The following is a 17,618-nucleotide window of genomic DNA, read 5'->3' as shown; positions in this document are numbered from 1 at the left end:
TTGATCAGTTCACCATTTCATTTTTTTATTTTTATACATTTGCTTTGATATTTCAACACATTTCCAGATTACTCTTGAATATCGTGATCATATCGTGTTATAGGCAGAATATCTGTGCAGGGGGAGGGGGCGTGGCGGCGGCGGTTACAAACACGCACGCGCGTGCAGGCACATCAGTGGGCCGCGAATTACTTTTTCAGAATGGTGGTCCCTGGGACAAAACCAGTTGAAAACCCCTGAGCTAAGGTATATGGCACAGATAGGTAAACATTGTAGATATGCACCTGGCTGTATTGCTGCTATAATGTTACCTAGTTTGCCCCAATTCGTATAGCACATCCAAATGCGCTTTTCTCTGAGTTCTGTTTGTTATATCTGGATGCACAGTAAAGTTTCACTTAGCAGAGTTCTGTCTCGGTATGCATTATTTATGTATTTGAACTCTGAACAGTCTTGCTAGGACCTCTAGTTCCACCAAAACCCAAAGGGTTGTAGTGTAGCGATTATGTTATCTGCGTACATCAAACTGAATGGTTGTAAAACCTCAAAATGATTTCTGCTCAGTGTGGTTTGTGATGTGCAACAGTTGTACACTTTTTGAGGGATGGTTTTATAGGCAACAAGTTTTGGTACCATCCTCAAATTAATTTTGATAGCATATGGTCATGTGAAAGACAGATAAACACCTGTGTCTTTTCCACTAGTCATCCAGGATATGCCCTATGTCGTTCTGTGTTCCGGGCTGGAACACCCTGCAAAAATGAAAGAAAAGCTTTCACGGCATGACATTGCAGCTATACTACCAAAATACACCAGTAAGTGTGTTGGCAAGCTTTTATTAGTGTCAACTGGGCTGTTGGTGGTGTTTGCAAGGGTTTTGCATGCCTTTTAGGTAGTTAGCTTGATAGTTTTGGAACAGAACTCCTTATTGCTGGTTTAACATCAGGCCCCGAGACTATGCTGTGGAGCAAAAGACCACCCCGGCGGCAGCCATTCAAGTTGAGTTGGGGGAGATGCCTCGCCCTCTTCAGGTAAGAAGAGAACAGCTGGCTCTAGCTCTCAATGAAAAGTGGGTTAGAGCAGGAACACCAATGGAAGCAAGCAAGAAGACATTGTTTTAAGATGGAGGTATGAGCATACAGGGTTGAATAGTACAATGTTTGAATGAAAAAGCATGCTGACGGTAGCTGTGATTATTGTAGTAAGAAACTGTATGTAATTTAAACATGTACATTGTCCTAAGTACCACCAAGACAGACAAAGACTAATATTACAGTCTTTTCTGTAAGGCTTGTATTTTCCCACCTCTACGCGTAGTGTACTTTGGGAGCACATATAGTTTGCTAAATTAGCATTTTTCTTCTACGTTTTTGTCATTGTATAATTAAAAACTAATGAATGTTTCGACTTTTATTTTGAAAAAATTACAGGTGGCGGATATTGTCATTTGTGTTACTGTCACTGGCTACACGCTGCTAAACATGGCGACGTCCATAAGCATGACTTCGTTAGTAGCGATTGGTGTTACTTCTGCTTTAAAATCTTCGGCACGGTGCTGTGTAAACCCATATGGTTGGACAAGAGTAATATACCGTTGTGCTTCTCAAAATCTGCGTAGCAGTTTGTATGAACATGTCCGTGAGGGCTACAGCCACAAGCCCGTGCTAGACATGACACGGGTTTGCGATGACACCGATGAAGTTATCTCCGAACTTGACAAACGTAAAGGAGACCTACGGAAAGAAGACGTCAGAGACATTGTAAGTACACCAACCCTTGCAAATGTAGTTGTACATTTGTACAAGGTAATGAGTTTCCTAGTAGCAAAACACGTTATTTGAACCAAAACCAACATATAGGTTGTATTGCTGTGTTCAACAAACCCGATATGTAAACTACGTTCATGTAAAATGTTTTTCAACGTTCAAGAAGCTGGAAGTTTGTAGTGTTAGTTTGTTAATCGGCATATGGCATCAAGAAGTACATACCACTGACACGGGGAGGGACATGCCAATGTCACACAGTGACAAGGCGTATGCTGTCGGTAATGTCGGTACATGCCACTGTCAGGAGGATCGACCATTGACAACAGCCAACACGCCCAACAGTAAACGAATGCTGAGCTGAAACGCAAATTACTTCAGAAAGACGTAGACTTGTAAGTAAATATCAAATGTTAAGCAGGAGGGGGTATGGACCAATATCGTGGTTTTTTTATGCTGAATACCAATACACGATATCTATCGGTGTTTTCTACGAAGTTGGTTAAATGTTCAGTTGTATCTCAAAGGCACTGTATTGACAATATTTTGCCGAACATGATTGAGCTGCATGCATAGTGCATATACATTTTGATTTCATATATTTTCTTTTTCAAAATAATGTACCTATTTTAAGCATTTGCGTTATATGCATAACCGTCTGTTCTTGGGTAAATATACATATATTTATTTGCTGAAGTGTCAGGAGTATGCCCAGACTAGAAATACACTCATGAGAGAGCAAAGAAAATCCATTGACAGTTCCAAGTGATATAGTATACTCTGAAAAAGCTATGTAATCATTACCCAGTGTGATTTTAATAAACAACACTTCAAGTGTGTTGGACAAAACCAGAGATTTATTTCACAATCATAATGATATCTTAGCAGGTAGGGTAATTATCTTCAGTCACAGAATGACACATTTTATCATTATAACAGAGCAAGTTAACCCCAGGCCTTTCTAGATAAACGTACTTCTCAAAAAGGCAGAAGGTGGCTGACAAACCATGTTAGCTTCACTAGTTAGCTAATTAAACTTCTTGCTGGTGCCAAAGTTGATAACTTTTTAAGCTATATTTTACCACAAAGTTATCTGTATACAGTGTGCTTGTAAGGTTACTATCACAAGGCTACATAGAACAATTAAATAAAAAACTATGTCGATGGTGGCAATTATTTACATTACGGGTAAATATGTTTCAAATATGTTTATTGGGAAACACATCATACAGCAGTGAAATTGGCAGTTGACAGCAACATGTTTCCTTTTTCATTTCACAAACAAAAACAACAGAGAAGACAAATGTAAACAAACATCACACACCATACAAAAAATGTAATAAAAAATAAAAACCACACCCAAAATAGACACCCTCCCACCACAACCCCCCTCCCTTCCCTTACCACATTACGGGTAAATAAGCTACCACAGAGAATGTAGATATATCATGAGCGGGGTAGAATTAATGCATGGCAGTGTGGTGGGGATAGGTAGACATAGGCAGCGAGTTTCTGCAAGTAGATTGGGTGGAGAGACTACAGCAGCATCCCACAGTATTTGATGGTTATGGTGATGAGGAACAGGGTTTTCACAGCCATCGGAATAAGCGGGGGAAAGGTCACACTATAAGAGAGAAAATGTGGTTAGTAAACATCAATTTGATAAAGAGATACATTTAGGTAAACAATTAACATGATTTCATATCAGTATTCATTTGATCAGTATTAATGTCTTAGCATAATGTGATCTAGAGGGAGAGGGAGAGACTGCCCAGCATGGTGTGTGGGAGTTTGTTTGTGTTTGGTTTTGTTGAGTTATGTTGAGTTATGGTTGGCTGACATAGTGTATAAAAAATGTGTGCCAGGGTACAACAACAGTGCACAGCTGGCTGGTGACAGCTGCAACACGTGTCACTGCTGTACCAGGGATCCGTAAAGGCCCTACACTAGACCTGGGCAAAGTGCGGTCCAAGGGCTATTTGCGGCCCGTTGGCTGTCCCTGTGCGGCCCGCGGGGGTCAATTGTAAATTAGGAATCAAACGTAAATATACGGCTCTTCAGAATGTTCCAAAAAGTTCCGTTGATTTGAATGGGCCATCCTAACGTTCGCAGGTCTGTAAATTCACTGCTGCGAAATATGTATGCCTGCTGTCATTGGCAACGGGTTTTGTGCTTCTAATTCACATCTTTCATATCATTCCGCAACGCAAGTAGTCCGGCCATTTAAGTTAACTGAAAGTCATTGAAACTTGAAGTCAGAAGGTGGGTTGCTTCGCATTTGCGTGAAGAACTAAACGGCAACAAAATCCTTAAAAAGAGGTATTTTGGAGAAATGTCTTCTATTGTTTTGGCAAATAACCTTATAATAAGCGGGATATTTTGTTTATTTCCGTAGGCCTACATTCGTGCGTGTGGGCGTGCTTGCTACCATTTGCGCTGATAAAAATTAACTATTAATTATACTATTGCATTGCAAGTTTGCTCTCGTGTGTGTGTGTGTGTGCCATGTGTATTGATCGTCTGGGAACACCTTTAATACTGCAAAAACATGCTCATTTTCTAAATCGTTTAGGTGAATGATGATTAAATAATGTTGGCGTTTTTACTATGCCTGCATCAATTTTTTGCCTAAATGTAACATCTACTCTTACCAGTAGCAGTTAATCAAAACCATACAATTTAATGTTTTTTTATAAAGAGATACAACTTATATTGAGTAGAATTTAGTTCAGCCTATTGGTCCGGCCCTCCACAACAGTCCCACTATCTCATGTGGCCCCTTGGGGAAATGAATTGCCCACCCCTGCCCTACACAGTACAACATGTGCTGTCTGTAGCCTACTGCTGCTAAACTCATGGCCTACAAGAAGTATGAAGTATTTGCGACAGGTGCCCAGTGTTAAGGCATTATTCTTGACTATAGGATGCACCAAAGAGGAATGCCTTTAGTCTTGATTTAAAGATGGAAAGGGTGTCCGCTTCTTGGATGGAGGCAGGAAGATTATTCCACAGGAGGAGGGAGGGGGTGGGGGAGGTCGATAGCAGAAGCCTCTGCCTCCTATTGTGCTTTTTGATGGTTGTATCCGAGTTTATAACCAGGGTGGGTAGGAAGTCACAGAACTCTAATTGAAATTCAGTGTCGGAGGAGCCAGGGGGTCTGTATAGTGGCGCGAGAAGGACTGGATGGGTGGTTTTCCACCTCCATTTTCTGTACTGCGGAATGTCGTAACACACACACACACACACACACACAGTGCATACGCACAAATAAGGCCAGAATAATAGCCTAACTTTGACGTTCACCCTCATCCCAACAGTTATAGAACAGTCATCTGAACACCCAAAACTAACAATACAATAACTAGAAATAGTACTAGTGCTGTCAAAAGATTAAAGTATTTAATCGCGATTAATCGCATTTATGTCATAGTTAACTCAAAATGAATCGCAATTAATCACAAATTATCTATTCTAAATGTCCCTTCATTTATTTTTTTCCATAATTATTTTCATTTTAATGCTCTTATCAACATGGAAAAGTGGATTGGCTTGCTTTATGCAAATGTTTTATTTTATTGAAAAACAACATTGTCAAACAGGGCGGTACAAAATCAAATTATAAAGTGCACATTTCAGGTAAACAAGGACTCCGCCTATAGTGCAGTTAAACCATGGCTTAATATTTTCTTTTTTTTCAAGTTTGCTGGGAACATAGCAGTCAGGCCTCTTATTTCAGAAACAATGAACCTTAACAGTTAGGTAACCAAAAAAAGGTAAGCCTATTACTTCTTTGCTTTCAGCCAGCTACTCAAACAGACAAGCCTGTTGACTACACAGTTTGCGAGGCCCAAAAAAAAAAAAAAAAATGTAAATGAAAATAATAAAAAAAGAACTTAATTTCGAGATAAAAAAATGTACGTTGTTAAAATGGGTTTGCGTTAATGCCGTTAATAACGCGTTAAACTGACAGCACTACTAGAAATACATTTACCTGTATCAACACAGGATTTACAGTGCAGGTATAGTGAATTAAAGCCAACAGCACATAGGCCATACAAGAAATAAATGCACCTGTTAACAACAGGATTTACAGCCAGGTCACTCAATTACAGCCAATAGCGTAGCTATGTCAGTTATCAGACAGTGTCAAACATCGGCCATTCTGTTAAACAATCAAATGCTAAGTTTAATAATGGATCAACAATCGATATGCTCAGTTTAATAATGGACTAACATGACAACGCGAACGTTTGCCGATAACACACGCCGTCCGATAATTTACACCATTGCGATAGCACATTATTAAGTGCACCACACTCAACCCGCAAATAAGAGTTAAAGGCACCTCTACTAAAAAACGATAGACAGCAAGATATGGTGTCACACAAATAACGTTAGCAATGAAACACAGGGATACAAGAATAAGCCTAAAAAATGTATCATAAAACAGTCTTACCTTATGCGAATCATGCAATGCATTTTTTCCTGGCTTTCGCTCTTGCGAAACCCTCAATCACATCGTCAAAGTCCAGTGACTTGGTCAGTTCGCTCTCAATTGCCATGAGAGAAAGTGCCTTGAGTCGATTTTGCCTCATCTTAGTCCTCAATTGGTTTTTAATCCTGGACAGTACAGATTGACCGCTCCCCTTTGCAGTTGGTGACGGGCAGAGTCAGACACAACCGCAGTGCAACATAAACATTTGGGAACATAGATTAGGCCAAACTGCAGTATTATTATATATAAGGAGCAGTCTTTTATCATCTTAAGGGCTTAATGAATTATCTTTACTGAATTAGTTCATCACCTAAACTATTATTTAGGTCAGATGGATATGCAGCTGCCAAGATTTGAGCTTTCTCAATAACCGAGGTACTGGATTCTGATTTTGTACAGAAAAACACACTGAATAATCTGCACAGGTGCCCATAGGCCTCCAGTCGGTGTCCGAGGCTCTAGTGTATCGATGGCCACATTAAACCTCTCTATTTCAAACTAATTCAAAGATTATCTGCCAATCGCAAGTGATGTTGGGCCAAGTGAACAGAGTTTTCGGCAGCTCTTGAAAGTGCATCACAATTAGTACAGCGTGGTTTCTCTTCAGGCACAGTTTGAACACCTATATTGTTGCTCCACAGTGTACAACGTCAGTTTGCTCCTGGGTCTTGCCTGAATAGACAGGGATGATAGCCTGAATACACAGGGATGATGATGGCCTGACACACATGTAATACTTTTTGACTGATTCTCCCGGTAGCTCAGGAAGACCATAGTCACAGGTTCCAATGCCATTTGTACCTGGAGAGTTCCTGCACCCTATCCTCCAAGTCCACAATATTTTCTTCTGCAGCTGCAACCCTCTTTATCCGCATGTTCAAAAAGGATGGAAAAGGATTATCCAAAAAAAAAAAAAACAGGTCTAGCAATACATTGCAAATAAATAAGTAAGGATTGGATAGATATAGAAAATAAACCAGCTGGATCTCACCGGCAAGGACAGGTCTTGTTTCCAAGTTAAAAGTTATTTCTGAACCTATCTACTTTTTAGATCCTCTTGGACTTATCTTACTTGACTTGGAGCGCTCCAAGTCTTGGTGATGGCCTTCTCAGGAAATGTTTGTGTCTTTGAGATATTGTCCAGGCTTTCCCAAAACACACCACCCTTTCCTCTCTCAGATGGTCATATGTTCTCTCTACGTACTGCTTCCTGCCCCGGCAGCTCCACCCTTTGCATTGCCAGTGAGGTTGTTCAAGTGCAGACGGTTCAAAGTGCAGACGGTTTAGTAAAAAAAAAAGGTGGCTTTTGTTGCAAGTAGCAAAACAAACTAAATGTAATACATTAGCATTTCCAAATAAGTTTAACCTGTCATGGTTTTAACTTTAAACAATTTCTTTGCAGTGATGTGCTAAACATATATTTCATTTAGAAACACATTTCATGACGCAGCGTCACAAACTAAAATGCTACAGCATAAACACTTTTGGCTGTCTTTATTATTGTATCCCTGTCTGTGTTATACATTCTATTTGTTCTAATGTTACGGTTATGCAGTTTTATTTTTTATCACACAAAACTCAATGAAACTAAATATAGAAAAATGCACCTAGTCAGCAGTTCCATATTTATTTTGCATGTTCAATTTTGTAGAGCATTCTGAAGCACCAGAATCTGTGAGAGGTTTGAATATCAGGAAGTTGATATGTTGATGCAGGTGGCAGTGTGGCGAAGACTGCAGGAGGTCCATGAAGGAATTGCATCGCTGGAGGAACAGAAGAGAAGGATAAGCGCTGCTATCAAGATACTTGTGGTTAGATCATACAGAACCTGTTGTGTTTGTGTGTCTGTGATACTTGTGGTTAGATCATGCAGAAGTTGTGTTTGTGTGTCTGTCTGGGAATGGTGTGCAGATGGGCAGACCTTATCATGAACAATCACCTTCAGACCTCAATGAGGCTTTTAATGGGATTTTATATGTCATTTTATTTTAGGAACAACACGACAGGACAACTCTGTCTGATGTAAGTACCATTGAGAGTGGAAATATATCGTTCTTTTGTGTGTGTTGCAGAAAACAGTGGAAAGGCATCTCTGGGATACTGATTGTATTTGTTTTCCAGTTAGAGGAGTATAAGAGAGCCCGAGAAGAAGGGCGACTCGTAAGGGCGAAACTCAGTCAGCTGGTGCTGCAGGAGACCGAGCTGGAGGAGGCTCACTACCGGCAGGCCCTGAAGCTGCCCAACCGGACCCATCCTGATGTGGTGAGAGCATGTTCAGAGAGAGACCAGTCTGATGTGGTGAGCGCAGGCTCAGAGAGAGACCAGTCTGATGTGGTGAGCGCAGGCTCAGAGAGAGACCAGTCTGATGTGGTGAGAGCAGGCTCAGAGAGAGACCAGTCTGATGTGGTGAGCGCAGGCTCAGAGAGAGACCAGTCTGATGTGGTCAGAGCAGGCTCAGAGAGAGACCAGTCTGATGTGGTGAGCGCAGGCTCAGAGAGAGACCAGTCTGATGTGGTGAGAGCAGGCTCAGAGAGAGAGACCAGTCTGATGTGGGAGTGTAGTAACCAGCAGGGCATACAGGGCCAATTGCTCTGTCGTTATGCTTGCTGCACTTAAGAGTTTAACATAGGATTAAACTTGCAGGCTTTTGTTCTTCTTAAGCCCCATTGATGTGTCTTCGCCAACTGTGGTTTAACCTACAGCTCAGGTTAGGTTATATTTAGTTGCTGTGTCTACAAGAAATCACATACAAGCCACTGGAGGTCAGTTTTTTGTGGCTATTTGCTTAAACCTTGTGTTTTGGTTTAAAGAGATATTAGATCCAGGATTAGACTGTAGGTACAATAGGTACCAGCCTCACATGTGGCACCAGATTAACTATCCTTGCAGCGGGTGCCAGAACGTTACCTTATGAACGGGAACCAAATACACGTGTGTGCAATTGTGCATAAATATCAATACTCTCCTCACGAGGGCCACCAAGATAATGTTGGTACTATCCTGACAACAGCATCAATATGCTGCCTGTGTGAGTTTAGGTTTAAGCCTTCTCTTCACCTGTGCGACTAGGTTAAGGCCAATGTATGTGTAATCTTTGTGTTTACAGTGCCAAGTTAGAACAGGGAAATGGTTAGTAATGGACGCAAGACCCTATGTCTCTTGGAAGCATAACTAACAATAACCCTTATATGGTGTGGCAAAGCCAACTACCAAAAAACCATGAATATATATCACAACAGTCATGCTCAGGCAACAAAACAAATCAATACATGGACAATGGTGAAAGTAAAACTGTCTGTTGCTTAGCCGTGTAGCGTTTATGCTAGGTTAGCTAGATGTGTCAAGACTTTTCATTTGTGTTACCTCAGTGGTTGAATGACCTACATGCTGTCCGTTTCAGCAACAGCCTTGGTACATTTGATTGAGGCATAATTTATAAATATAATTATTTGATTATTATTATTATTATTATTATTATTATTAACTACTTTACTTTAAAATGATACCATGCACTGGTCCTGTGCTCATGAAACCCACTCACGTCTCTCTCCTGTCTGCTCTCCAGCATCCCAAACAATGATAGAAAGGAAGCTGCTGAGAGAAGGCATCATCACTTAATTTTCTGATTCTTTTTTTTTTTTTTAGTCGTTTTGGACAAAATCATCTGCAGAATACCTTAACTACATAACTAACTCTTTTCAAGTCAATTTATTTTGTATAGTGCCAAGACAATAACATTGTCTCAAGATGCTTTCCAGAGCCCAGCCCAGAGCAGAGCAGGTTGGCAGGGTAGAAATGGCCTGTATGGCTCAGCCGGAATAGATTCAATCTTACAGCATTGTGCTTCTGTGTTTCTTTTATCTTTTAGCCAGTAGGGGATGAGAGCCAAGCTAGAATTGTGGAGCTTGTTGGCCAAAAGCCAGGTAAGATCCCACAAGAAATCTAAAAGAAGTAAAAGAAGAGTTCAGAGGCAGCTGGCAGTCCTACACATGGCACTATGGAATTGTGTCCAAGTGGCTAAAAAAACTAATTCTGCTAGTTTATCAGCGTCATTATTTCATCCTTTAAGTATGGTTGAAACACACTAAATGTATTCTATTTTATGATTGGGATTTGGTATGTATTTAGACCCCATGGATCCATGGACTGAATTGCCCAGCTGAAACTACTGGATTCAGTATGCACACAATCACCTGTAATAATCAAACAAAATTATAATTCTTTCAAAATAAAGTTGTTTGTTCGCAAATGTTTTCACCAGCCTACGCCTCGTCCCATATAAAGGCTGACTCATAGTTCAATCCCTGTCTGACCCTAGTGTGGATGTAACGCTGTAGGTGTGGACTTATTGTGGTTTCTGTGATATTCATATGGGCTTCTTATGTTTTTTCTATTGATATTTTCATATATATATATATTTTCAAAGCATCTCACTGTGAACGCTCCCCCTAAGGGCCTAAAGCATCTCACTGTGAACGCTCCCCCTAAGGGCCTAAAGCATCTCACTGTGAACGCTCCCCCTAAGGGCCTAAAGCATCTCACTGTGAACGCTCCCCCTAAGGGCCTAAAGCATCTCACTGTGAACGCTCCCCCTAAGGGCCTAAAGCATCTCACTGTGAACGCTCCCCCTAAGGGCCTAAAGCATCTCACTGTGAACGCTCCCCCTAAGGGCCTAAAGCATTCTTTTTCACTTGAGGGCACTTTTACTAATACTGTACTTCTCCAAAGTGAACTCTGAACTGAAAGAGCCTGAAGCAGTAGAATTTGTTGTATGAGAAATGTTTTTTGTCATGCTCCGTATTCAGTGTATTGTCATATGTATAATATGTATATATATTTATATGACTTTTCCATTTAGAATTTGATTTTAAAGTCCGAGGTCATCTAGAGATTGGCGAGGCTTTGGGCATCCTCAGGCAAAGGTAATGGAATTCCATGTGTAGTCATATACATGCACCATACAGTCATACCACAGTCACCACACATGCACCATACAGTCATACCACAGTCACCACACATGCACCATACAGTCATACCACAGTCACCACACATGCACCATACAGTCATACCACAGTCACCACACATGCAACATACAGTCATACCACAGTCACCACACATGCTCAAAATAGAGTTTAATAGGAAGTGTTTCATGGTAAATATAGTACACCAAATGGTGAATTTAGTATGCTGAAAATGCTGATGCTCATCGCATGTCAAATCTCCACCTTACTGTCTCAGTGCACTAAATGCATCACTTTGCACATTTTTATCAGTATTCAAACTGATGGGGCATTTGAGATCTTGGTTTATATGTACATTATTTTTGTTCTTATCTGATGGTGTCTCTATGTCTGTGATCTAAAGAGTAGCACGTCAGAAGTGCTTTTTGTTGTTGATAATGACAGACACTTAGAAATACAAACTTTGACTTTGTCTGAGCAAGCAATGAGAAATGGATCTCCAGTCTTGTGATGTGATTGAAGCTTCAGTAATAATGTTGATGTTGGTGATGATGATGATGATGTGGATGACCTCCCCTCTTCCTCAGACGTCTGGCCCACGTGTCTGGGCACAGGTCGTACTACTTGAGAGGAGCCGGGGCCAGACTCCAGACAGCCCTGCAGAACTTTGTGCTGGATAGGCTGCAGCGCCGAGTAAGTGTCTGCCAAACCAGGAACCACCCGCTTCCCCCTCAACACAATCCTGAATTTGAATTACATTTCCCATTCATACATGCAAGTTTGGGCTCAAAATGAAATATTAAAATTCAGTAATTCCTTTTATATTTGCCATTTCCTTTTCACAGAGATTTGGATGCTTCATGAGTTGCTTTATTCAAATGAAAATGTATTTTGAGCCCAACTTTCAGACATTGCCATTTTGCATATTACATTTTAATTTTAATTTTGATACTGAAACGCTTCCATATTTTACTACCTAATGTTAGGTGATACTGTTGTGTGGATGTTCATTTCTTTATAGGTCTACCATTGCCATCTGGGGAAAAATATTGCCTCCATATTAATTCAAGTGAAGTGATTCATTAACAGAAACCTTTGTTTATTTGTCTGCATATTTCAGGGCTTCATCCCCATGGCTGTGCCAGACATTCTGAAGGGAGCTGTGTTTGTAAGTATGGTCTGATAGTTTGAGTGTAATATGGGCCTGTGTTTGTAAGTGTGGTCTGATAGTTTGAGCTGTGTTTGTAAGTATGGTCTGATAGTTTGAGTGTAATATGGGCCTGTGTTTGTAAGTGTGGTCTGATAGTTTGAGTGTAATATGGGTCTGCCCACAATGACATCAGGGCTAGTTGTTTGGAGTGAGGCCATCTGGGCTGTTACTCACTTTTAGGTCTAAATGAATGGCGTCCAATTTTCCACTATGTTAGGATTCCTTAGTTAGGGACACGACAAGTTCCATTGGTTTTGCTGTTATCATGATTATGTTTTGTATATTTCTTGCTGCTCTTTAGAAAGTGTAAAGTAGATGTGTCTGTATGAAAGTGCTCTAAAGATGCTGCTTCTCCTCTCCCTCAGGAGGGCTGTGGCATGCAACCCTATGCCCACCGCTCTCAGGTCTACTCCCTCGACCAGTCCCGCTTTCCTGACCTCAACCTGGCCGGCACAGGAGAAGTGGGCATCGCAGGTACTACCTCCGTTTAGTCGCCCAGGCAGTGTCAGCTCAGACTACACACCCAGGCAGTGTCAGCTCAGACTAGTCACCCAGGCAGTGTCAGCTCAGACTAGTCACCGAGGTAGGACTAGGTCAGACTACACACCCAGGCAGTGTCAGCTCAGACTAGTCACCCAGGCAGGACTAGGTCAGACTACACACCCAGGCAGGACTAGATCAGACTAGATGGTAGGATGAGATCAGACTGGTCTTCCACCTCAGACTAGTCACCCAGGCAGGCAGGAGGTTCCTGGGATTGAATGTGACGCAGTGTTCTCTGCTCTGCTCTCTATCACTGTTTAACAGATCATGTGATTTGGGTTGGCAGGCTACTTCATGGATCATGCTGTACACTCGAAGGACCTCCCTGTCAGGTAAAAAGCACGGCTGCTGTGGAGACAGATGCTTACCCCTGCTGGATGCTGAGTGACTCGGCCACTCAATCAGTTGTTGATATTATTGCAGAACTGTGTGCAGTAGCACGTGTTACCGGGCAGAGACTGACACTGGCAGAGAGACCTGGGGCCTCTACCGAGTACACCACTTCAACAAGGTGAAGTAGAGAGCATTAGAGAGCATTCATCTGTGCACAGTGCCTGTAACGGATGTAAATAATGAGTGAGATGTGTGCAGGTGGAGATGTTTGGGGTGACTGCTGATGAATCAGGAGAGGAGAGTGCTCAGATGCTCCAGGAGTTTGTAACCCTCCAGAAAGAAATATTTTCGTCCCTTGAGCTCCACTTTAGGTTTCCTCACTTTTTAAACTCACTTAATTGGAAAGACTGTATATGTGTGTGTGTGGATTTAAAGCGCATCATGCAACCCCTTTGTGTGTGGTGTTGGTCTTGCAGGGTCCTTGAAATGCCTACCCAGGAGCTCGGTGCCCCGGCCTACAGGAAGTATGACATAGAGGCCTGGATGCCTGGACGGGGCAGCTTTGGAGAGGTCTGTATGTTGGAATCTGTGGACAGAACTTTCTGAATAATCTAGATGACCAGAATGCTGGAAGACTGCAACTATGACTTGAAATATGACTCATTCCATTCTGTTGTGCGTAGATCTCCAGTGCTTCCAACTGCACAGACTACCAAAGCCGCAGGCTGAACATTCTTTATGAGAGGGATGACGGCACTCTGCACTATGCCCACACAGTGAGTGGATAGCTTCTGTTATAGCTGTTTGAAAGTGACACAGCAGCTAACAGCAGGGTTGAAGGTGCAGTCCGTGATTCTAATCCCATACATTTTTGGTCAAATTCAGCGAGTTGCTCCTCACGGTCCTCTAGCTCAGAGGTTCTCAAACTTTTTAGGGCCAGGGACCCCTCAAAGGGTAGAACATTTTTCGAGGACCCCCTCATAATCGCATCCCAAATTAAACCATATAGGCTTATAGCTACAGTATTTGTAATGTTATATGCTTTTGGACTCTTTTACTGTAAAATCATATAGTACTAATATTACAAGAGTTTTAGATAATCATTGTATTACATTTGGCATTACTTGACAGTATGTAGGATAGATTTGTAAATTATATTTTGGAAAATGTGCTGAGAAGCTAAATAATGTTTACCTTACATAAAAACCAAATATTGATGGAATAACATTTTTTATCAAAGCAGATTGTAGGGTTTTCCAATACAACTCAGATTATAGAGTTTTCCAACAGAGATGATTCTGAAGATTTATTTTTAACAAAGACATTAACAAACACATGAAATATCCACCTAATGTTGTCAAAAACTGGTATCCCTGACTGACACTCCGTACAAATCTCTGTACAAAAAATATGATAAACTCTTTTCAGTGGTGGTGTTGTGTGTGTGTGTGTGTGTGTGTGTGTCATCATCAATGAGAAGGGTGTTCCTGTCTCTCAGCACATAGTTTGTCCAGTGCAGTTTATTTACCCGATCTTGTTGTCACTGAACGATGGCAACCTTTGGAAGCCAGATATCTGCAGTTGTTTTATGGCTGATGTGATGAGCACTTGTCTGTATTAGCGTTGTCACGAACACTTAACAAATGGCATTTATATAAGTATTAGCCTCCAGCAAGATACTAATGAAAACAACATGGTGACATCACTGCATTGATTATACATGTATAGCATTTTCATTCTAGAGGTTAATTTTGACAATGAACTGGGCTACGTTCTTGCAGCCAAATTGAAAGCTAGATCAACTTCTTAAACGAGAATAGCTACATGCAATAGGGCCATCCGATATGCCTTCGGCTAACCTATCTTTAAAAAAGGGCCTTCTGCAACGATAAACACGACCTGTACTGATGCTGACCCGTAAATGCATCACTTGCAGATTATGGCAGTTAACATTACTAGCGTGAAAAGTGCGGTTTAGTTACGTTAACGGTTAACCACACTGCATTATGATCATCGTACTACGCATAGTCAAAATTCTGTGATGGGGAAAGTCGCTTGTCGCTAAACTAGGCTAAGGCTACTCGTGTTAGGATGGATGACCTTGCCTTGGGGGTGTTCATATTTATAATCACATACGCTAACCTGTCGTTCTTTGAACTCTCTGAAAAGTTCGGGGTGTCTGTCTGAGAGGTGCTTAGCCATATTTGACGTGTTGCCTCCCTTTGCCTGAGTGGCTTTGAAGCATGTTTTACAGACGGGTCTCTGTGTGTCGATGGGCTTTCCTTCACAGTCTGCTTCGTATCCGAAGTACTTCCAGAACTCACTTATTTTTTTAAAACAAGCCGAGGACGGTCGGCCAGAGCTCCTGCTCATGAGGCCATGTCTCCCCTGAGATCATTCGCTGTGAGTGAAGGCTCTGTTGCATGTGTGAGAGTTGGGCAGCCCCGCCCTTGCAGTCAATGCGTGCAGGCAGCCTGACAGGGAGCGGAACAGTGAGTGTGCTCTGATTGCGTGCTATTTTATACCTTTCAAAATGTTTCTAGTATCGGTACACCGTGTAACATTAGTCTACATGTTTTGTATACTGTATTGCAATACATAAAAAAAAAAAAAAAACTTTGGAAGCCAGACTTTTTCGCGGACCCCCAGGCAAGGCGTTGCGGACCCCAAGGGGTCCGCGGACCCCAGTTTGAGAACCGCTGCTCTAGCTGTCCGTTCAGTGTTTGCGGTCAAAGAAAACTCTGGTGTTCATACGCAGTCCTGGTTCTGTAAATGGGAAACATACTGGCTCAGGCCGAGCCATAAACAATCAACACGCAAGCTTCAGGAGCACGGGAGGGAGGGGTGTAATTTCATTAGCTGGTGAACTCAAACATCAACAACATGACACAGAATCACGGACTGCATCTTTAAGCCAGGTCTACATCAGATCATAGCCAGATATGTTGTAGACTTAGCTGCAAGGCTTGTTTTTATCTTGATAAACATTCTGTTTTGAGTCACTGTACTGTGTGTTAATCCCAGGTCAATGCCACGGCCTGCGCCATCCCCCGCATCATCATTGCTATTTTGGAGACTCATCAGAATAAGGTAGAGCTTTCTGTTTTATTATTTTTTCTCAAAACTGAGATACAGACCAACTACAGAATCATTCCAAGACAAATACTTTTGATGGCTTGTTTTATTTATTTATGCATATAAACTCCTATGAAATGCATTCAAACTAATTACAGCCCTGATACCATATCATTTAAAACTTTATTTTGTTTATTATTTTGAAAGTAATTAATTTTTTTCTGTACTGTATCTGGCCATTGCTACATTTAAAATCTTAGGTTTGATCAATTTGTTATTAATTGAATTTTCTTTTCATCGAGCCGTAATGTGCACAGCATACTTCTAGTTCTAATTATGATTGACAGACATGTGTCCAGTGTTTCACCTCTCCTGTCTTTCCTATCCTTCTCTTTCCTTCTCCAGGACGGAAGTGTACGCATACCCCAGGCCTTGCAGCCCTACATTGCCTTGGAAGTCATTCATAAGCCAGAATACTTGCCCTTAAAATATATAGGGCCGAACCAGCCTAACCACCAACTTCGTTCAACAACCACAGTTAAATAATCACTCACCTGTAATTGTGCTTGTAATAAAGAAAACATTGATATTGATATGTTAGTATGTAAATACTGCTGTTTGTGGGTCTAAACTGAATCTGGCACATTGCACTTCCCTGTTGGAAACAATGAAAACTAATTATTAAAGTTGGCGAAACTCAGCAACATCAGTTGTATCTCCATACCTGCCATGAGGCCACTTTTTAACCATAGCAGGTTACAACATCAATGCACAACTGACATACCTGTCAGCAGCCTAAGCGGCTCCCTTTAAAGCTCTTGTGAGTGACCGTCCTCAAAAACCAAAATCCAAATGTTGTGGTTGATTTAGCTACGAAGCCTCAAACACATACCCACTAGTCTTGTGTGTACTTGCCAACCTCGTCAAGCACATCTTCAAAGGGAATACCATGTCACTATGGCTGGTCTCATAGCAACCACAACAATACACTGTGAAACTTGTAGTTGTCTACCCAGATCAGCCAGCAATCTATTATAACGCAAATAATTTTAAAACCTGATTATGTGTCTACTAGTCCCCTGGTCTCAAGGAGCCCACCTCTATCCCCTAGTGTTGCCATCATGTCCTCATGGACCTCCTTGGGTGATAAACCCTTGAGACTGAGGTGACTGCAGGAAGGATGTCCTTTTTCTGAGACAGTGCTGACATGCATTTTTCAATGATCTGAAACAGAAATA

General features: G+C 41.5%; 1 protein-coding gene across 1 annotated transcript; it reads left to right on the top strand.

Annotated features, from left to right (window-relative positions):
• Nucleotides 1-1,145: 1,145 nt before the first annotated feature.
• On the top strand, nucleotides 1,146-17,084 carry sars2 (seryl-tRNA synthetase 2, mitochondrial). The gene is made up of 16 exons (XM_031573239.2): nucleotides 1,146-1,760; nucleotides 7,974-8,069; nucleotides 8,251-8,280; nucleotides 8,380-8,520; nucleotides 10,127-10,181; nucleotides 11,117-11,180; nucleotides 11,807-11,912; nucleotides 12,340-12,387; nucleotides 12,795-12,903; nucleotides 13,259-13,304; nucleotides 13,396-13,483; nucleotides 13,564-13,676; nucleotides 13,782-13,875; nucleotides 13,989-14,081; nucleotides 16,330-16,395; nucleotides 16,786-17,084. The coding sequence occupies exons 1-16, from the start codon at nucleotides 1,395-1,397 to the stop codon at nucleotides 16,924-16,926; spliced, it is 1,656 nt and encodes a 551-aa protein (XP_031429099.1). The 5' UTR covers nucleotides 1,146-1,394; the 3' UTR covers nucleotides 16,927-17,084.
• The last annotated feature ends 534 nt before the right edge of the window (nucleotides 17,085-17,618 follow it).

The sequence above is a fragment of the Clupea harengus genome, chromosome 9, assembly GCF_900700415.2.
Source record: "Clupea harengus chromosome 9, Ch_v2.0.2, whole genome shotgun sequence".
NCBI classification, from domain to species: Eukaryota; Metazoa; Chordata; class Actinopteri; order Clupeiformes; family Clupeidae; genus Clupea; species Clupea harengus.
The sequence above is the reverse complement of the archived record's forward strand: the minus strand, read 5'-3'. Positions and strand labels throughout refer to the sequence as shown.